Source organism: Engraulis encrasicolus, chromosome 24 (genome assembly GCF_034702125.1).
Source record: "Engraulis encrasicolus isolate BLACKSEA-1 chromosome 24, IST_EnEncr_1.0, whole genome shotgun sequence".
Classification (NCBI taxonomy): Eukaryota; Metazoa; Chordata; class Actinopteri; order Clupeiformes; family Engraulidae; genus Engraulis; species Engraulis encrasicolus.
The window spans coordinates 36,607,017-36,628,572 of NC_085880.1; the positions used below are offsets into that span (position 1 = coordinate 36,607,017).

A 21,556-nucleotide genomic window follows, 5' to 3' on the forward strand; every position below is an offset into this window, starting at 1 on the left:
TCAGTTTGAACTTATTTTACTCTGATTTTTTTGTTTGTTTGTTTCTTTGTAACATTGGGTTTGACCCTTGAGTCATATCTGGCAAGCATCCAGTGATGCTTCAATGTAACCTGAGATTAAAATAAAAATAATAATCAAGTTCCATTCAGAGAGTCAGTTCGCTCTTGACATTTGATGTGTGACAACGCTTACATTTAAAACAAAACATTACAGACTGAAATATAACATTGACAATGGGGGGAAAAAATGAAAAATAATTACAACAAGTGAGGGGGAAATCATCTAGACCCGGGTGGGTGGGGAGTGTATTTCCTAGAATAGCAGACAATGGACATGGATGCCGTCCTTCCTTGGAGAAAAAAAAAGACGGAGATCTTCAAAAACAAAACAGCTGGTCCTGCGCTGCAGAAGACTGATGGTTGGTGGACCGCACAAGAATCCTCCCCTGGCTGGCCTGCTTCATAAAGCAGGTGTGGTCAGGTTTGGATGGCGGTGCATGGTGTTGTTGAACACAGTATTACATTTAACAGAATTAAAAAATAATAATAACCCCTTGTAGTAACACAGCAATGTAACAGTGACCCAAGGCACATCTGCATGGTGTGAAGAACTGCCCCATTCCACAGAACACTTCGAAGTACACCCCCCACCCCCCCCTCTCTATTCGCCATGCTCCTTCATTCACTTAAAAGGGGGCTTCGTGTGATTGACAAGAGGTCACAAACACTGGATGAGAGAGGGTGTGTCTTTTTTTTTTGCATTGTGCTCATGTGGTAAAGTAAAGAAATTGTAAAATGCAAGAGGGTTTCACAACTAGCCTACATGAGAGCACAACTATTACTAAGTGTCCATAAGCTTTTTCTCCGCGTCTATTTTGTACGTGCCAACCAGCAAATATCCCTCCGCTACACAGAGCTTGTGGGAACTGTTGATGTGTCACTAAGACCAAACCAATCGAGGGGGCAATCTATAAGCGCCCCTTGCATCCAAGTACATCATCACACAAGCTACACGAAATCAGGGTAATAATACTACTAACAAATTGAACTAAAAAGGGATATGGTTAAATGCCAAGGAAAGAAGCAAACATGTATGAATTGAAAGGAAAGGGTCACCTTCTAATAGACTACTGGAAAAGCATAAAAACTTTTTTTTTTTTGGTTTTTATAGATCTATAGTATGCATGTTTGTCATACGGCTGCAGGTTAGTGAATTCGTAAGTGTGTAGCCCTTATAAAGCAATATCAAATAGCAGGCCTACACTGACAACACATGGCAGTAGCTACTTACTCTGCTACTCTCAAGGGATTTCATGGATATAGCTATAATCATGATGATAATAATAATAGACCACTTCTCTTTAAAATGTGACTAAGTGATATACTCCATACACCATTTTAATAGCATTTTTATGTTATGACAATATTACATAACTATAAAGAGTGCCGATGTAAATATTCCCATGTGGTGTGATAATCTCTTGAATTCCAATATTATAACTGAATGAGAGGGGCATCTAACAAATACGTTTAACCTTTAAACCTTCAAGATTTTCCTCCACAACTTCAAGTAAGCCCCGACCCGGTCGCTGAGAACAGAACACTATACCTTAAAATGCCTCATTCCAAATTTCAATATCAAGCAGTAATGTTAACACAGCCCTCTCTCCTTACCCAACTGAAAGCAACTGCTGACATATCCATGTGCGTATGGTATGGGGCTAGGAGGAGTTAGTTTCTAAATTGATACATATCAACTCTGCAAGTAAAAGGATTAAAAACTGCATTCAACGTCCGTGCCATTCTAATAAAAAAAAGGCAGGAGGTGGGTGGGGGGATGGTTGATGGGTGATGTGGGTTTATTGACTCAGACACACAGGGCTGGGACATGAGCTTAGGGACAGGGGGTTAGGTGATGGGGTGGGGTGGGGAGAAAGGCGGTGACTGGAGTCTGGGGACTGCGATGGCTTTTTGTCAAGGTCAATGACCTCAGTGAACAGTGAGGGCCCCAGCAGCGTAGCTCACGGAGCTGTCCGACCAGTTTCTGCACTGGCTCGACTGGGCATAGTTCAGGAAAGAGAAGTTCATATCCATACCACTGTTCTTCAGTTCAGCCACGGCCTGCGCAAATAATCCACCGTACACACACACACACACACACGCACACGCAAACACACACACACACAATAGCAGGTTAGACACAGTGCACAGAAAAAATAAACTACAAATCATTCTTCAATCATACTACTTCAATCATGTCAAGTGTCAAAGCAAATTAATTTGAGGCTCTCTCTTGAGCCTTAAATTAAAAAAAATAAAAGTAAACTTACGTTTAACAGCACTCCGATTGGATGACGACCACAAATAGTGTTATGATACTTCTTCAAGTAATTGCTAAAAGACATGGGATCCAACGTCTCTATGATGCCCATTCCCTGTGAAAGCAGACAGACAGCTCGTTAGTCCTTCCATTTTCTTTCACTGCCCAAAGTTTTTGTGTGTAGAAAGCATATACATTTTAAATTTAAATTTCAATGGTCAAAAAAGACTGGAGGAAAACTATCCATGGTCCAGGCACTTCAGTTAATTAATGTGTTGAAAAAACCAAACTTTATTAATTGGGTAAATGCATAAAAAAATCACCAACGCGCATCGGCCCTGCAGCCTTCATCAGGCCTGGACAAAGGATCTTTTTTGTGGTATTTTTGGTATTTGGTAGCCAATTATGATCATCTGGCAAATCAAATAATATAGTAAAAAAAAAAATACATATTCTAGTTCAGATATGATGGTGGCAACAACTCGCTCCCCAGCTGTGACAACATTCTTTAACCCATTGTGTCCTGGAGCGACATATACGCAGGTTCTTGAGATTTGAGCTGTTTTATTACAAATGTGGGTAAGTAAGAGCTGGAAAAAAAACACATTCTAGTGCAAAATGAAGGTTCTAGCTTTTAAATGCAAATTTAATGTTTTTATGTGCTTCGGAGGGTGAGATATTTAGGTTTTAATAGGGAGAAGGCAGCTTTTCCCAAAAAGGGCTTAGGCTAAAATGGGTTAAATGGAAGCATCATGTGCAAGAGAGAGGGCTTTGTCTAGATGAGGTGCTTAGGCAGGGTTACATCAGAGATCAAACTCTCATTGTTTTTCACTATTGAAAGACTGGAAAAAAACATAGACTGAATGAAAACTAATTACCATTTTGTCAAGATGTTCGATGGATCTATAAATCTCCCCTTGGCTTTCATCATAGTAAGTGTAACGGAACCGCTGACCTTAAAAACATCCAAATACAAAGAGGAATGTCAGTAGAAGGATCCATGTTTTTGTACCAATGTGACGAATGTGGTAAGGAAAGGAAGACATGAGAAAGTGATAGGCAAAGAAGGTAAAAAAAACCAAAAAAACAAAAACAAATTGACTTAATTCTGAAGAGTACAAAATTACAAAAATGACCATCAAGAAATGACCATTAGCTGGTTTACAATTATTTTTATGCTTTAGGCATAGAAATGCGGTAAAAAAAAGTATAACATGAAGTGAAATTAGATTGGATTGCTTAATTTCTGTAATGTTAAAATGCAGTGTGGTGTGATAGTGTAGTGTCATGCAGTGTGATGTGACGCAGTGTAGTGTGATGCAGTGTAGCGTGATGTGACGCAGTGTGATGTGATGTGACGCAGTGTAGTATGATTCAGTGTAGTGTGATGTGGCGCAGTGTAGTATGATGCAGTGTAGTGTGATGTGACGCAGTGTAGTGTGATTTGACGTAGTGTGATGTGATGTGACGCAGTGTAGTCTGTAGTATGATGCAGTGTAGTGTGATGTGACGCAGTGTAGTATGATGCAGTGTAGTGTGATGTGACGCAGTGTAGTATGATGCAGTGTAGTGTGATGTGACGCAGTGTAGTGTGATTTGACGGATGTGACGCAGGGTAGTATGATGTGACGCAGTGTAGTATGATGTGACGCAGTGTAGTATGATGTGACGCAGTGTAGTGTGATGCAGTGTTAATGTAAATGTACTCCAGTGTAGTGTGATGCAATGTAAATGTAAATGTAAATGTACCCCAGTGTAGTGTGATGCAGTGTTAATGTAAATGTACTCCAGTGTAGTGTGATGCAATGTTAATGTAAATGTACCCCAGTGTAGTGTGATGCAGTGTAAATGTAAATGTAAATGTACCCCAGTGTAGTGTGATGCAATGTAAATGTAAATGTACCCCAGTGTAGTGTGATGCAGTGTAAATGTAAATGTAAATGTACCCCAGTGACAGAAGTCGGAGGAGATGATGAAGAGGTTGCTGGGGTCAGCCAGGTACTTGCTGAGCAGTTTGCCGTACTCCTGTTCTTTGGACTCGCTCAGGGCGCCCACCAACACGGGCACGATGCTGAACTCCTCTTTATGGCTAAAGCCCCCACCAAGGATGGAAAGACACAGAGGGAGGAGAGGAGAGGAGAGAAGAGAAGAGAAGAGAAGAGAAGAGAAGAGAGACTGTTAAACCAGGATGCAAGTGGGTCAATGGTGTTTCAATAGTAGCACACGACAGCTAATGCCACTATTGGATGGATTTTTTTTAGTGGATCATCTAAGAAGCAGACATCTTATCTGTTCCCTCCATATTGTGCGTGTGAGTGAGTGAGTGAGTGAGCGAGCGAGCGCGGGAGAGAGATCTATCCAAAATCCTATCCCTGTTAATTCACTATACACACTCATGGGTGCCCTAATGATACATCATGAAGGCAGTAAATTAAATTTTGTGGTTTACCAGCCAAGTAAGTCAAATAAGTGCATAGTGGTGGCTAATGTAAAGTAATTAAAGGTGCACTGTGTAATATTTTTTAGTAGTTTATTTCCAGAATTCATGCTGCCCATTCACAAATGTTACCTTTTTCATGAATACTTACCACCAACGTCAAATTCAACGTATTCATTGACTGTGAAAAGTGCAATTTTCATACATGAAAAGGGGGATCTTCTCCATGGCCTGCCATTTTGAATGTCCAGAAATTGACAATTGTAGCTACAAATATTACTGTATTTTGGTCATACTAGTAAATAATATGAGCAGCATAGTTGCAATATCTACTCTGGCCACAATCTTACACAGTGCACCTTGAAGTGTGCCACTTATTGTTCTTGGCAAGCAGGGTTCACTACTAGATTATAATTATGGTGCTAAAATCAGAATACTTATCAGGCCTGATATGCCTTTGTCTGTTAGTAATTACAATACAATACAATCTGTATTTATATAGCGCAATATCACACCTACATTTGTCTCAAAGCGCTTTCAAAATACACACATACACATGATTAGTGCTCATTATTAGGGACGTACCAAATCCAACATTCGATTTCGGATGCGGCCTCATTGATGCGGTTCGGTTTCAGCGGAACCCTAGAGAGTGCAAACCGCACCAAATTCTACCGCTTCTGTAAGCATGACGTGATTATGTTATCAATGATTGAGAGAAGTTATTGCCCATGCTTTTACATTTTAAAGTAAAATGATCAAATATTTCTTCAGCATGAAGTAGAAAGAAAATACACTGTGCAAAGGTTTTCACTGCATTATTTAGCACTTGCTGATGATCAGAGAAGGATTCGGTATTCCGTTTCGGATTCAGGCGAATCTTCCGTATCGGCAGAACCTTAAAAATTAGCATTTGGTACATCCCTATTCATTATTCCACTTTTTTCAACATTCATCCAGATTTTGCCTCTGCTAATAATCAGGTAACTCAGGGCTAGAAGGGGTAATCGGCGTAAGTAAAGTAAGCAAGTAATCAGTAGTAGTCAGGGTTTCAATATGGAGACCACCTCAACCTACCTCTCCATGGCTTTAGCTGTGTAAGGCAGGTGCATCTCAATGCTGTGCTCGTCCTCATCCGTCTGCATGCTCATCCTCTCAAACATACCCGTTTTCCACAGATCCCCGTAAACTGTGTCCAAATACAAGCCCATCAAAGAGTACAGTGAAATACAACAGGGATTGCAGTAAATCTGTGTTTGGAGTTAGTACTGTATATTACCAAAAGTATTTGCTCACCCATCCAAATGATCAGAATCAGGTGGCCTAATTACTTGATCAGCATCAGTGTGTGTGCGCTAACCAATGTGCTTTAGGAAGAATGGTCAAAAATAAACACACCATTTGTTTTTCTTTGATTGTTTCACAGCTGGATTACGCTTCGACTCAACAGTCTTCATCTGATGAAGACTATTGAGTCGAAACGTAATCCAGCCATGAAATGCACAACAAATGCGATTTTAAGTGTGCGGACTCCTCACTCTGAAAACTACAGTCAGCCTTTGTCCTGCACCTTTTCCTGGGATGTGCACAATCTTAATCTTCACCAAAAACAAGTATACTCCTCAACCTCGAGGAGAGCCTTTCCAAATGCAGTTAAGTTCATATGTGAGTCAAGGAGGGTTATCAATTTCTTTTGGCAATATAGTATATGGCACTGATGAAGAACTCTTCAGAGGAGAAAAGCCCATGGTGGAGCCAAGTCCTCCTGAGATGATGTTAAAGGGGTATGCCACTATATTGGGGCTTAATACAGTTAAAATTGTTGGCTGGGGTTTATAAAGGTGGTAAAGTGTCTTATTTTTCATGTTAAGCGTTGTCTTGCTTTCAGACAAGTTAAAAGAGGGAATATGCTACACGGATCCATTGACTTTCACTAGCTTAGCGTCATGCTCCCTCTTTTAACTTGTCTTATTTTTCATGTAAGCCGTTGTCTTGCTTTAAGACAAGTTAAAAGAGGGAGCATGACGCTAAACTAGTGAAAGTCAATGGATCCGTGTAGCATATTCCCTCTTAACTTATCTGAAAGCAAGACAACGGCTTACATGAAAAATAAGACACTTTACCACCTTTATAAACACCAGCCAACGATTTTAACTGTATTAAGCCCCAAAATAGTGGCACCTTTAACCCCTTTAACATTGTCAGAACAATGTCTGATTCAAGTCCAGTTTTTAAATAAAAAAAAAGAACTGTTAATTTAATCCATGGCACAGAACACATTTTGCATTGTGTCATTGTCTTTTTCAGATGGACTACAAAACACAGACTGTGACTAAAACAAATCACACCTCGCCTGCAAGGATACGGCCAGTTTATAAACTTTATTATTTCATTTTCTGAACCACATCCTGTAGCTTTCTTCCACATTCACGTAGGCTACATGCACAAATACACACAGTCTGTTCATGTAAATAGTGCTAGCCTTTTCCCACCTTTCTCTCTCATACCAAGTTTCTCACTTCTTTCTCTCATACCAAGGTATTTCATATCTGTATGTGCTTCAGAGGCTGAGATATTTAGGTTTTTATAGCCGATCTTCCAATTCTAGGCATAAATGGTTGAAAGTGTCAACCCAGCAATACAGAAGATCGATATCGAATAGAATTAGATCGTAGATCCAGGAAATCTGGATCGATTCCCAGCCCTCTTAATTACTATTGTTTTGTTCCCAAATAAGTAAAATAGTAAAATACGAAAAGTCATCTAATATACACACTGGCCACCATTGTTGTCTGAACTAGCAGGCCAGGCCAGATATCCTGTGCTAGCAGAAAAAACTGACACTGGGCGTGGTTTGTCGGCATGGTAACAAGATAGATTGTTCTGTGCTATGGATTAAATGAAATAGAAGGATGCCAAATATGGAAACATCTTTATAACGGAACATTAGCCTAAAGAACTGCAGTTTGAAGACAGCTCCTACTACACACCTGCTACATCTGATAAGAAAACAAATATTTAAATGTGCCGTTTTACCCTTCTGGTCGATCTTGAGGTCGTACAGGGGAGTTCTGTAAACCTCTGCCGGCGAGAGGGCACAGCGTGACAGCGGCACATGATGTGAAGGTCCCAGGATAAACACCCTCCGACTGAAATCACACCATCATGGCAAAAATGATGTAATGTGAAGTGAAAGCCCAACTGGGAAACTCCAACTCCCATTGTCATTGTGACACAGCACTTCACAGCACACAAGTGAACACTGCACACAACGAAATTGCATTTCTGCCTCACCCGTGCAAGGGGGCAGCCCCCAATTGGCGCCCCAAGGGAGCAGTGCGGCAGGACGGTACCATGCTCAGGGTACCTCAGTCATGGAGGAGGATGGGGGAGAGCACTGGTTAATTACTCCCCCCACCAACCTGGCGGGTCGGGAGTCGAACTGCCAACCTTTGGGCTAGACGTCTGACACCCTAACCGCTTACCCATGACAGCCCTAAATTATGGCTTTGAACATTTATGTCAATGTTGGGAGTATGTTCTCTATTTGACTTTTATTACTATTCCACTACCCAGGTGTATTTTGTGATCAGTCAGTTCATTTGTAAAAGGTCTGATGCGTAATTTAAGTAGTTTTTCCAAAATGTTTGCTGCCCACTTACAAATGTGGTCTTATCCATTAATATTTACTAAGCAAATAAACTAATACTTATTGCTCTGACTAGAAGGATGGGGTGGTAAGTGTAAATTGTAGAGTAACCTTTTAGAGCCTGTCCAGCCATTTTACTGCCATTCTGCAGTGACTTGAACTCCATCAGAATTCTACCCCTGACACTAACAATTTTATCAAAGGGAAAATAGCCATCCAATTTGACACTTCTCCCTGTACAGCAGTCATAGATCAAATTCTGGGTTGCAGTTAGGGTTGGCAACTGAAAAAAATACAGGACACTTCATTGAGGCGGGGAGTCTGGGTTTCCACCCACAGAAAACTTTGCATGTCTGAGATGAAAATTCCTGCATTTTAATGCATTTTCACGTCCCGTGTCTCATTTCAGCTCAATACGGAACCCATACTTTTATCTGGAAATATGGGACGATTCCTTATTTCAAGGGACAGTTGGCAACCCGAGTTGCAGTATATACAGCAGGCCACCAGATGTCTCCCTCCTGTTCCTGATGCTTTGACGTCCTCTGGCATAACTAAACCAGGAAGAAGCTTCAACAGCATTTGTCCGCCCATCATTACCTTTGGCAGTGCTCCTACAGTAACAGTTTGATGATGTGTATGTGTGTTACATTGATGACTAGTGTTTCATCCCACTCTTTAAAAAAATGAACATGATACTGTGTGTGTGTGTGTGTGTGTGTGTGTGTGTGTGTGTGTGTGTGTGTGTGTGTGTGTGTGTGTGTGTGTGTGTTTTGTATGGTTAACTTTGTGGAAATGGCACTCACGTGATAGAGGGGTCCACCTGTTTATAAGCATGTGCTGCACAAGAACCACAGTAGGTATATCCAGCATGTCTGCAACACAAGAACACGCAAATCTGTCAAAACAACCATGCAACTAAGGTGGTGACTGCACAAGGTATTCCAAATGCACTGATGTTGAATTTCTACATATTACTGGAGCATATGGGTGTCTTTTCTCAAGCAGAAAAGCTGTTTACAACGTCATGATGCTTACGGTGCAATGATGGCTCTGGCAGGTTTGTCTGTGCATTGTGCTTGAGATAACCAGCCCTCGAGTTGTGTGTTCAGCTGGGATCCTTCAGAGAGAACGGGGGGAGGGGAGAAAAGGGGAGAAACATGAAGACTTGATTAGGGCACAACAACAACAGTCCATTATCTTTCTTTCTCTCTTTCTGCTGTCATGTAAGGACAAGGGCTGGTTACATTTGGAAGCACATATATGATACTGTTGCAGAGACTCTCTACTCGCCATGATCTTCTCTAAACTAGGCTAGTAAAATAGTGAAATTGATAGTCTTCTGGAATGCTAACTTTCTGGACAGTACTCGAATTCTGCCTTCCATCCCTAACAAAGCCGTCAACTGGGACAACCTTCCTAGTCAAATGGCTATTGCTAGTAAACACCCAAAATAATACCGAAATGTTAAAGACAGGGACGAAGTGTATTGACCGAGTAGCTTCAATAAGACCTTCCATTATTTGGAATACGATTGCTGTCTTTGTAGTGTAAACTTATAGGTGGCTGATATTAGGTTGCGACTGCGAGGCTAACACACGGAGGCCATCCAGTGTTTTCTATAACCTCAGAGACTCGGACAGATCGATATGGGATCAATTTGTACTGGACGGATATTCCCATCCTTTTTCGTACAGTCTGCGCGAAAGCCCGTGGTTAACGGATCATGAACTTAGAAAAGCTGGGTTGTGGTAGTAGTAGAAGTGGCTATGCTCAGTTTTCGTTCGTCATTCTGCGACTAGCTTCACACAGACAAGGCGAGTTTGTTGTTGCCTTCTGACACAATCTCTATCGACAAATGTCACCATACTCCCTTCTGTGGTTTCGAGACCAGTTTTGCACACAACATTAACCAGCATTTGCACCAGCTCCCCAAACCAGGACATTTAATTTTGTACTTTTTAAAACTGGTGACTAAATTTTAACTTTCAGAGATGATTTGTCGTCGACACTGAGCAGATAGAAGATTAACTATGAACATCGATGAAGAGTAAAACTATAGACCCATGGTAAATGGATTAGGTGTGCGTTTAATGCAGCCCTATGGATTATTGTATAGCCTTTCGGGTATAAAATCGAAGGCTAGTTGGTTAGCAAAACAACATATGGCGTTAATGCAACTTAACCTTACCCTTTGCGGAAAATAATGTCAATGGCAGATCATAATCAATAAGGCTCAGTCTTGAATGCTGAATGTCGAAGTTTAAGTGGTGGCAAATGGTAAAACCTAAACTATTAACTTTATAGTAGCTAGTTAGGCTAGCATTGAATGATTCCGACTAGCGTCAGCTTCAATCTTTGCAATTTGTTACAGGGTATGTCAATGCGATTAGGCTGCAATGTAACATAAGGGGGGCAAGGGGGGAAAATAAATAAATGTGGTACTGGGTGAATGTGTGCGAATGATAAAGAACGTCTCGAGGGAGGAAACATAAACATGTTTTGCTAGCTAGCTGTCGTCGCCTTTGTCTGCTAATGGCATAGCATGGCCTACCCCTAAGAAAGCTCTCCTGGCATTTAAACATGCACAGCTGATCACCGGACCCCGACCCAGAAAATATTTCTAAACTCATTATCTTCGGGTCTACCTGAGGCTGTATACCAGCTGCCGGCATGACTTGCTTCTCTGCACACCATTCGGTTTGACATCTTTGCACTCGAGCCTCCAATCTTGGACAACAAGAACGGTTTTCGGTGGAAATGGGTAAAATGGTGACAGCAACGCCAGTGAACGACAAGGGGAGCCGTGTGTCGAATATATTGGCAATGTGTGCTAGTAAGTTGATCTTAGCACAACAGTCCTACAAACAAATGTAAATTCTTCAAAGGCGGCGACCAGTACGGCTGACTAAGTCAATTTTGAGAAGAACAAAAGCACGAACTTAGAGACTGAACTGACTGAACCCGTTCACCCAAGTGCTGCCAAATTAGTACTCTTGTGCAGTTTGGCATAATTCGGCTGCCGTGCTTTGGCTTTACAGACGCCCCATTGGTTCTTTTTTTCTGACAGCGTAGAGCTGCGCCTATTGGTCAGGGCAGGGCTGAGGCGTGTACGAATCGTGGAGAATGGTCTGTTTGCAGGCAATGGATGTTGCAGGGCCGCAGAGCCACCAGCACATTGCACGTGTTGTATTGGTAGCAGGGATACACCAACTTCAACTCAAATTTATAAACCCGCAGATCTACCACCCCAGATTTGCAGACGCATGCACAGTAACCAATGAGAACGAACGTGTGGAGAAAATTAGTGCAGCTTGCATGTCAACAAGGAAATTTAAACATTGGCATTGGCTGATGGTATTGTGACACATGGGGAAGATTGTTACATAGGATTGCTGTTTTAGTCTCTTGATCAAATCGACACATTAATGACAGTGTGTAGTGGTCAATTCAGCAGGCCAGGGTATCAGCAGATTTTTGGTCAGCAAATGTAATGCTTCCACAGTCTCATCACATCAAACGACCTCTGGGAATAAACAAATACCGTAAGACTTATCGCATTGAAAACAAGTCCGATACAGCATTGGATTATTAACTTGACTGCATTTCCACAGAAAATGCACGAAGTGGGTTTGCCTCCCATTGTGAGCATTAATGAGAAAAAGGACAGCAGTCATGGCTCAGTGGACTGATTCAGTGGTGTAGTCTATGTAGAACGCGGGTATACGGAGTATACCCACTTCTAAATTTCAGGGATTTCAGTATACCCACTTAAAATGTATTGATCCATTGTTTTGAATGTTACAAATATATACAGTATACCCACTTCAAAAAATGCTCAAATATACAGTATACCCACTTCAAAAAAGTAGACTACACCGCTGGACTGATTCTATTGGGGAGTTTAGGGGGAAGATTCCAACACCATAGTTCAAAATTCTGGAAGAAAAAATAAACCCTGGCAGTTGGCCAGCGTGCTCAGTCTACACCTGAGAAGCCTCTGGTTACTACGCTGGAGGAGAGCATTGTGACAGCAGCCTGACCACAGAAAACCGTCCAGACATCTTTTCCCTGGTGCCTGAAATGCCGTGCCAGATCTTGAAGGATAACAAAATTTCATGTTTTTAAGGCCCACTGGCCTGGCCTGGCCTGCCCCCCCCCCCAATTTCCTTTATGAAGTGCTTAGATATCAGCAGTTGTCCTACAATCATTTCAGTTATAAAAAAAAAAAACGTACACAAATGCAGGTTATAGTAAAAGACCATGTTTAATGTTCAGGCAAAGAAGTCAGTATAAATAATGACATTTTAACAATTGCAAAGCAATCAGCTAATATCCTGAATAGTTCAGGGAGACTTTTCCACCCAAACTCCGACCAAACCACACAGCTGGCAAAAATCTCACCCTCTGGTGGTCTAAATGTGCGCTTTGTGCCTTAACTAAAGGCTTTGTCGAAGCTACGCTTCTGTCCAAAACCCCCTCTTCCTCTACCGCCTCCAAAACCCCCTCTTCCTCTTCCACCTCTGAAACCCCCACCCCCTCTTCCTCCTCCTCCTCTGCCTCCAAACGACCGTCCACCAAAGCCTCCACCTCCCCTCCGGCCCCCGAAGCCATTGGAACTCCTGTCGCCGTGGCTGCGCATGCTCTCCTCCATGTCCGGTAGTTCCGTGGCGATAGACAACTGCCACCGCCTACAGTCTTTCCAGGCCTCCTGAAAGGTCAAAGAGAGAAGACGACATTGATGACACTGTCCTGGTAATGGATCCGAAATGTGATGTTTCTATTCGCCAGTTACACATTGCAAAACACAGATGCCTTCATCCAAATCGACTAACAAAATAGGACATAAAACCAACATTGCAAGTAGAATACCACAAGAAAATTGCTCTTGGATCAGTCAGTACAATGTGTTTCATTGGAAGATGACAAAAGGTACTAAACATTTCTTGTGCCGTAAGCGTTGGTCTAGTTTACTAAGCCAACATTGTATCACCATGTAACGTGACAATTGGTTATTAACCGGCAGGTGGCAAAGTGCATAACTGGTTATCAATTTTGTGCCTTAGGCAAGCACCCCTCTTTTGTTTTTGTGCAAAAAGACATAGGCATCTATAAAAACCGTTTGTACATCTGACCGAGCACAGCTGATCTGGTACCTACATATTCTACTAAGTGCTAATGATGCATCATCATCAATGTAAAGTTGAATGCTTTCTTTTGCTTCATGTTCTAATTCTGTGGGACTTGGAGCCCCCCCAACACATTTGGTGCCCCAGGCAACCGCCTTGTCTGCCTATGCCTAGGAGGACCGGCCCTGACTGGTTGAACAGTACATGTAACGTACACATAGCCTATTAAACTAGACCCACCCACCAGCAGCCAAAGTTATTTTAGCCTGCGAGTGGGTCAGGCCTCGGACAATATCCTTGGGCCTGAAACTGGCAGGCCAATCACAATGCAGCAGATTTGTTTTGAATCTTTGGACTGGGTTTTGAGGGAGTGACGACAAAGCATTGGCCAATAGGCACAGTCAGTCACAGTTTGAAAAACAACGGGTTGTTCCCATCAACAATCTTCGGAGGTCTCATTGATCAGGGCCAGACTAAATATTCACACTTAATCTCACATTTAGGCTGGTTTGCCAGGCTACCGTACACACGCAATCCCAACCCCCCCATTAGGAAAATAATCCACAAGTATGGTTCTCACCTGATACATTTTCACCTTGTCAGATGGAAGATCAAAGCAAACACCCTGAGAAAGCAACCAGAGACAAAAATAGCAATCAAGATATTGAAAATCATGTATTGGAAAAAAGATGCTCCACAGGTCCGATATAAAAAGCCTACCTTCTTTCCCTTCAGGAAATTCATGCGTTGGATCTGGTTGTCGACCTCTTCTCCGAGCTGCTCCTTTAGGCTACGCCAGGCGAGGCTCATGCTGTGCATCTCAACGGAGCAGTTCATTAGCATTGTCGTGTAACCCTGAGAAAAGGACACCAGGACTTCATTACACAAACCGTAACAGCACATCACCAATAGTGACTTCAGGAGGTGAAAACTACTACTGCTTGCGAGCACTCAAAGTTGGCCAGTTCACTAATAAAGCATAGTTGCAATACCTCCTCTGGCCACCATCCTACACAGTGTGCCTTTAAAGGGGTATGCCACTATTTTGGGGCTTAATACAGTTAAAATCGTTGGCTGGGGTTTATAAAGGTGGTAAAGTGTCTCATTTTTCATGTTAAGCGTTGTCTTGCTTTAAGACAAGTTAAAAGAGGGAATATGTCGCTAAGCTAGTGAAAGTCAATGGATCCGTGTGGCATTGTAGCATGCTACATGGATCCATTGACTTTCACTAGCTTAGCGACATTAGCGACAACGGCTTACATGAAAAACAAGACACTTTACCACCTTTATAAACCCCGGCCAATGATTTTAACTGTATTAAGCCCCAAAATAGTGCAATACCCCTTTAAGGTCTTTTGCCTACTAAGTATTATGAGTTCGTAGACAGTATTGCAGCTCTAAGTGGGACTGACCGTATCGGAATTGAGGAGGGATCGTTGCTCCAGGGAGGTGGCCCCAGAGATGTGTGCCAGGGCAGCTGCCAGGGCTTCTACTGCCCCCTTCTCCTTTATCAGCTCCTCCGCCGCCTCGCGGAAATGCCCCACTGCTGCCGCTGGAACAGACTCAAGGAATCTGCAAAACACAAAAGCATTAAAAAAAAAAAAAAAAAAAAAATTTATTTCATATAAAAAGAAATGTATTACAATAGACTACTTACAAAATGATTCAATATACGGCCAGACAAGGCTTGCATGATACATACTACATGATGCATAATATGATGCATAACACATCCACTTTAATACAGTTACCCCTTGATCCACAAATGTCATTATAAAATCATTGTGAGATCATAAATCTCACAGTAAGATCATTATTGTATGTGAATGTTTTGATTGCTTGACTTGGTGGTCCATAGCAGTGAGGGGACATAAGTCGTTTCTACGCTCTGTCCAAGCAAATCTCTCAAACTTACTTTGCGACGTCTTTGCTTGATGATTTGATGATGTCGTTTGTTGTGGGCACTCCAACTCGTTTGAAGGTGATGCCTGCTTTCTGTTCCACATATCGGAGCTGGTCCTCCTCTTTCCTCTGGTAGAAGCAGATGCACACTCCCGTCCTGCCCGCTCTGCCTGTACGGCCAGACCGATGGATGTAGGATTCCACATCCTGAGGGTCAAAGAAAAATAAATTAATTTAAAAAATGAATTAAAAAACACGTCCTTACACTCTATTCATATAACAAAACACTTCCTTAAAGTTAAACTCTATTCATATTCAAAATACAAGCATGCACATCACTGAGGCAGGTGGTGTCCTCCTCCATGACTGAGGTACTTTGAGCATGGTAACATCCCGCCGCACTGCTCCCTTGGGGCGCCATTGGGGGCTGCCCCCTTGCACGGGTGAGGCATGAATGCAATTTCATTGTGTGCAGTGTGCACTTGTGTGCTGTGGAGTGCTGTGTCACAATGACAATAGGAGTTGGAGTTTCCCAGTTGGGCTGTCATTTGCGCTTGTTAGGACTGTGCAGTGGGATGATAAAATAAATAAGCAAAAATTAAATAAAAATAAAAGATGAAAATAAGCCAACGCACCTTGGGCGGCGAGCACTGTACCACCAGGTCTATTTCGGGGATGTCCAGTCCACGGGCAGCAACGTTGGTGGCGACCAGCACCTCGAAGGTGCCGTTCCTGAAGCCCTTCAGCGTCATCTCCCTCTGCTTCTGTGGGATGTCTCCATGGAGGGTTTGGCAACTCTGTTGAACACAATGGTACAGTAGAGGAACTTTATTGGTCACGAAAGAAGTCAATAGGTCCTGCAGCCTACAAATACGGCTGGTTAACGTGAGAAAGTGTCCACAATCACATACACACCTGTTTGACGGCGTTGTTCATGGCGAGCTCGTTGACCTCTTTCTTGGTCTCGCAGAAGATGATGGAGCGGCCATGGCTTCCACTGTAGACGCGCACCACATCTCCGATCACCGCGGCTCTCTGAGACCAGTGGCATGCTATAGCCAGGTGCTGCACACACACAAACACACGTTAGAAGTCAGTCTTAAGTGTATACCACAGATATCATTATTATCATACTCGTCATCATCAATAGTAACATTAACAGTGACAAAGATTTTACGAGTATAGATTTTATTAGTATTCCAAGAACTTGGTGAAGTGACAACCCTGGTTTAGTTTACCTATATGAAATGGTAAATCTAGTTTAGATAAGAAAATAAGGGCTCCAGGCCCTTCTATTAGATGATTTACCTCTAATGCAAAGTTAACTTGACCTGGTTGTTTAGCCAGGTTCTTGACAACTCCCCTGCATGTTTGCCTATATGTTAAAATAGATGTTGACATTTTTAGCCAACACCATACACAATTCATGATTTTTACCACCATCTTGAGCTGGGAGGTATTATGAATGCAGGTTATTACTAGTTATTATTTTACTAGTACTAGAATTTTACTAAAACACATCTTTTAAATAATGGTGAATGAAAAAAAGCTGAATGTGAAAGAGCCATAGGACCAGCAAAACCACCAAAATGTGTCGAGTTTTGTTTCTGTGGCGTTCCTTCAAACCTTACTTCAACTGTGGTGGCAGCTTTCTGGGTCTTCTTGCCGATCAGGTCCACATGAGAACACTCAGGCCGCATGTACTTCTTGGCCACCTCGTACACCCACTGAGGACACGTGGCGGAGAAGAGCAGAGTCTGGGGATTTTTGGGGGAGTCTGTGGAGATGTATTGAAATATCAAATTAATTCAAACAAACTGTAAACCCTTGGTTTTGTCGTGTGTGTGTGTGTGTGTGTGTGTGTGTGTGTAGTGGGAAGCAAATACTTCACAAGTGCAACACGGTTAACACTAAAAAACGAAATCCCGCAGCGACGCTAATGATGGGTCATTTCCAAATATTTATCGGAAGTTCCCATCAATGCGTTCCTTGGCGTGAAACAGAGTCTGAGCCACTAAGATCTGTGATGAGCTCTTTAAATAAATGGGAAAGTTAAAATGAACAGTTATGTTCCCAGAATTCTCCTGAATCACACACCTTTTTTATAGGACGTTGACAGAATCTCTTCAACCTGTTCAGCAAAGCCCATGTCAAGCATTTGGTCCACTTCATCCAGTACAACATGTTTCAGTTGGCTCAAATCCAGCTTGTTGTTCTCCAGGTGGTCTTTGATTCGGCCCGGAGTTCCCACCAAGACATCAATACCATTTCTGATGGCGTCAACTAAAAACAAGATAAGAACACAGACATTTGAGAGGGTGCAAAGCTTCAACATAATGTTAACTGTAAAAGAGATTCCAGGTGTTTCAAAGAAATGTTTCTCTCTTTATTTCAATAATAAAGCAGTTATGTTGGCTATGATTATGTCCTCGTTTGTAAGTCGCTTAAAGCGTCCGCCAAATGCAATGCAATGCAATGTAATTAATACATGCACAAGCCCCCTGTAATATGAAGAGTAAGATCAAACTGAATGTAAAGACAGATTATACTCACCCTGTGGGTTGTACGAGCTTCCACCATAAAAGCATGTAACAGATAGCTTCCTCGTAACATCCTTGAAGTCCCTGGACACCTGAATGGCTAACTCTCTTGTTGGCGCCAGAACCAAAACCTGCAGGAATAAAAACAAAATGCCGGTCAATTTAAAAACAGCAGTGGATGGGGTGGGGTGAGGGGGGGTTGCTTTCTCCTTCTCCACACACTGTAGCCTACAGACTTGGCAGTGTATTCACGACACCTGTTCTTTCAGAAAGTACGCTCTACTTCAAACTGTTTGTTTTTTTAACAAGGTCTTTGGGTGCGAGCACAGATCTGTACATTTTATTGCAGAAAAGCCTCACTCAAGAGTAGTTCTTGTATTTTATTTGAGCGGGTTACCGTGACAGACAAATGTCTCGGCCTAAGCCTTCTTCAGCGTCTTCTGACGGCTATGTGTAAACGCGGAGCAAGTCATACCTTAGGAGGTCGTCCTCGTTTTCGGTCATCTCCATCAGCCTGCAGTTTCTCCACAAGAGGGATGGCAAAGGAGAAGGTCTTTCCTGTCCCGGTCCTGGCTTGGGCAATCACATCTTTGCCATCATATACGTTGTTAAATGTCTTCGCTTGGATGTCAAACAGGTATGTGACTCCACGAGCTGTAGGTAGACAACAACAACAGGGCTTAGTTCCTCATGAGAGCTCAGTCTGCAGTGACCACAGCAAAATACTGACTTTGATGATGAATCTTTTAGAACTCACTTTTCAGACATGCCAGTTTTGCCAAAGTCATTACTCAATTACAAAGATTTTGTTAAGAAAACAAAATAGCACTGATTATTTCCCACTCCCGAGCACATTTCTGACCCAGCCTGATGATGCGTGCAATAACACCCACTCCAGTCATTAACAACTCAACAAACAAATCTGAGCTTAGTTGAATGAATGTTGTAAAACATTCCTTGCAATTATCAACATGTAAATTAATTTGGCTGTCAGGAGATGCTGTAGCACTGCTCGAGTTTATAAACATATAAAAATTTTATCTCTGCTCCTATTTTGTTTTATTATTTTTTTCATTACATAGACCCCTGCATGAGGGACGAATGAAACTGTGTTGTAAACAGAAATGATTCACTGTACTGCATTTAAAAAATATATATAAATGACAATGTACTACTAATATCATGGGTAAAATGTTATGTAGCCTTATTTCTCAAAATATAAATGGCTGAAATGTAGGCCTAGGCCTATAGTTTCTCCATGCGCCAATGTCATACTGTACTCATTGTTTTGCCATTTTGCATTTACACTGCGTGAATACAACCAGCCCCCCCCCCCCCCCCCCCCCCCCCCCCCCCCCCCCCAAAAAGGCTCGCGTGAAAAGACCCCCCCCCCCCCGGAAAAAAAAATCCCGGCTGCCCCCATAGTTTCCAAAAATTCTGTGGGAAACACTGAAAATGCATGAATAATAATGGCAAACACAGCAACTTTTGATGACAGAGCACCATTAACCAAGCAAGACTGTACCTTTAAGAAGATTGATTGTGTTTGGGGATATCCGGAAGTTTTTGAATGCTCCTTCTTTTTGTTCTGGGGTTTCCTATAGAGTTAAAGGCAAAAGGGGGACAGATATTGTTGACTGATTTCATTTGGAGAACTTCACAACGACCTCTACCAAGACATTAATGTGTATAGCCGGAGGGCATATTCAATCATTAAGATTGCGTTTTACCTGTAGTCACTTCATTCATTCCGAAGGAAATTGAGGTAAGCTTCGTAAAAATGTGAAGAAAAGTTTCTTTCTTAACAGAGTTGACCTACCGTGTCTTGCTCGGCATCACTTGACAGGTCTTCGCTGGAAGGGGTTGGTGGGCTTGATATGGAATGTTCATCTTTAAACTCTGTGATGAGTTTTGGTGCCATTTCCAGATTTCCATTGGCTGTTGCTGCAATTTCTGTTTTGATCTTTTTCTTCTGTAAGGATGTTAAAATGAAATGTGAAATGTTTACCATCTGGTGATAAATAAGCTCACAGAAGTCACCATTTACATTTAAAGACAAGCCATGGCTCAGCAGACAGGTTCCATGGTAGTTGATGATGTCTACGAGAGGCTTCTAACATAGATTCTAAAATTCTGCTTTTTAAGGCTTTAGGAGACATATAATTGACATGTAATTCAGGTATTTCAAGACCTTTTAAGGGTCAGTGTGGACCCTGAATTTACCAGTTCTGCCATTGTAGTTTAATATACTTTCAGCCCTACAAGGGTATGAGACTTCACCTTCACTTTGCCGTTAACATCAGTCAGGTCTCCCGTGGAGGTATCAAGCTTGTCTTTTTTCTTCTTTTTGGGTGCTGGTGGCTCCAGTTCTTCACCAGGATCTTCAACAACCAGCTTCTTTTTCTTCTTGCCGTCCTTATCCTTAGTCTTGTCCTTTTTTACCTTCTGGAAATAATATGAAAAAAAAAACGTTATTTACTTGATGCATGGTACATTAGTTAATTCTTCTATGTCTTTGTTTTATCGGGGGTTGTGCTTTTGACCAACAGGTATGACGTAGTTATCTGGCATGCCTGTGTTTATCCCAGTCTGTGCTGGCACATAAAGCGACAAACTGCATGCAAGTCAAGCTATTATTGTAAAATAAAAGTATGACTTGTGAAGAAATGCAACCCACCCACTATCAGATAATTAACTCGTCATGCCTTAGTCAGAAAAGAATATGAGGCAACACCAGGCTGCTAAAGAAGAAGGTTTGGCAGTTTTGAAAACCAGAAATCTCCACAGATAACAAGTGTGCTTATGGTGGACTTTGAAGAATAAATGGCTACTGTAGAATTTTACAGTATGCTTGTTCGATAAAGTTCTTGTCCCCCAGCAAAATGCTGTCACGTGCAAAATGGTTTTGTTTACACTCGTGAGGAATTCAACATGGCTGCCGCCCACGCCGAGTGCTGACGTCACGGGCCCACATACCGCATTAAAAACATTGTTTGAGAAAACATTGTGATAGCATAACAATCCCGTGACAATTGATAGATAAGTAAAATAACCATCCCTCAAAAAAGTCTGACAACTGTAACGTCGACATGAACCCGGTTGCAGTGAGAGTCGTTCAGCTGATATGGCTAGTTTGACACGTGCAGATATTTCCATTTAACGAGGAAGACACGTGGATTCAAGGCCTCCATGTACAGAAACAGTAAAAAGGAATTAATTTTAGAGCCGGATTAAATTAATAGATGCATGCACGCATATTTCATCATGTTCGCGTGACTGATGTGCATATAGCGCGGTACAGTTCAGTGTTTTTGTTGCACATGTCACACACTGTAGAAAGAAATCCGCTGTGGCTAACGTCGGTGCTAACAGCTGATGCTAGCAGCTATGTTAGAAAAAGCTTCTGTATATTCGGTAACATCTCTTACCTTGACTTTTATTGGAGTATCCATGCAATCTTCTGAAACACCACTGTCCATGGTGTGGATAGAATCTTCCAATATCTTGGACGGCATCCTTGGTGTTGACCCTCTCATACAGACAAGTGTACACTCCACGGGCATGGGAGTTAAAAGGAAGT

At 42.1% G+C, this 21,556-nt stretch overlaps 2 protein-coding genes across 2 annotated transcripts; both read right to left on the reverse strand.

The window, feature by feature from the left end:
* Positions 1–11,414, reverse strand: memo1 (mediator of cell motility 1). Its single transcript, XM_063191867.1, has 9 exons — positions 11,054–11,414; positions 9,444–9,525; positions 9,212–9,280; positions 7,793–7,905; positions 5,834–5,945; positions 4,266–4,408; positions 3,198–3,274; positions 2,330–2,434; positions 1–2,120 (listed from the first exon to the last, which is right to left on the reverse strand). The coding sequence occupies exons 1-9, from the start codon at positions 11,112–11,114 to the stop codon at positions 1,989–1,991; spliced, it is 894 nt and encodes a 297-aa protein (XP_063047937.1). The 5' UTR covers positions 11,115–11,414; the 3' UTR covers positions 1–1,988.
* Positions 11,415–12,653: 1,239 nt separating this feature from the next.
* Positions 12,654–21,556, reverse strand: ddx21 (DEAD (Asp-Glu-Ala-Asp) box helicase 21). Its single transcript, XM_063192229.1, has 15 exons — positions 21,405–21,556; positions 20,257–20,421; positions 19,796–19,948; positions 19,502–19,574; positions 18,452–18,630; positions 17,990–18,107; positions 17,534–17,719; positions 17,068–17,213; positions 16,352–16,501; positions 16,072–16,233; positions 15,450–15,643; positions 14,947–15,106; positions 14,255–14,389; positions 14,115–14,159; positions 12,654–13,116 (listed from the first exon to the last, which is right to left on the reverse strand). The coding sequence occupies exons 1-15, from the start codon at positions 21,537–21,539 to the stop codon at positions 12,841–12,843; spliced, it is 2,277 nt and encodes a 758-aa protein (XP_063048299.1). The 5' UTR covers positions 21,540–21,556; the 3' UTR covers positions 12,654–12,840.

What these genes read in the sequence shown, in the direction of transcription:
- memo1 (XM_063191867.1), bottom strand. Translation starts at nt 11,114, where the DNA reads ATGTCAAACCGAATGGTGTGCAGAGAAGCAAGTCATGCCGGCAGCTGG. An exon ending in CCTCAAGATCGACCAGAAGG is followed by an intron (nt 5,946 to 7,792) that starts GTAAAACGGCAC and finishes ATTTGGACACAG; the next exon opens with TTTACGGGGATCTGTGGAAA. An exon ending in TCGAACATCTTGACAAAATG is followed by an intron (nt 2,435 to 3,197) that starts GTAATTAGTTTT and finishes CTGCTTTCACAG; the next exon opens with GGAATGGGCATCATAGAGAC.
- ddx21 (XM_063192229.1), bottom strand. Translation starts at nt 21,539, where the DNA reads ATGCCCGTGGAGTGTACACTTGTCTGTATGAGAGGGTCAACACCAAGG. An exon ending in ATACTCCAATAAAAGTCAAG is followed by an intron (nt 20,422 to 21,404) that starts GTAAGAGATGTT and finishes TATTATTTCCAG; the next exon opens with AAGGTAAAAAAGGACAAGAC. An exon ending in GTCAACGTCCTATAAAAAAG is followed by an intron (nt 17,214 to 17,533) that starts GTGTGTGATTCA and finishes ACATCTCCACAG; the next exon opens with ACTCCCCCAAAAATCCCCAG.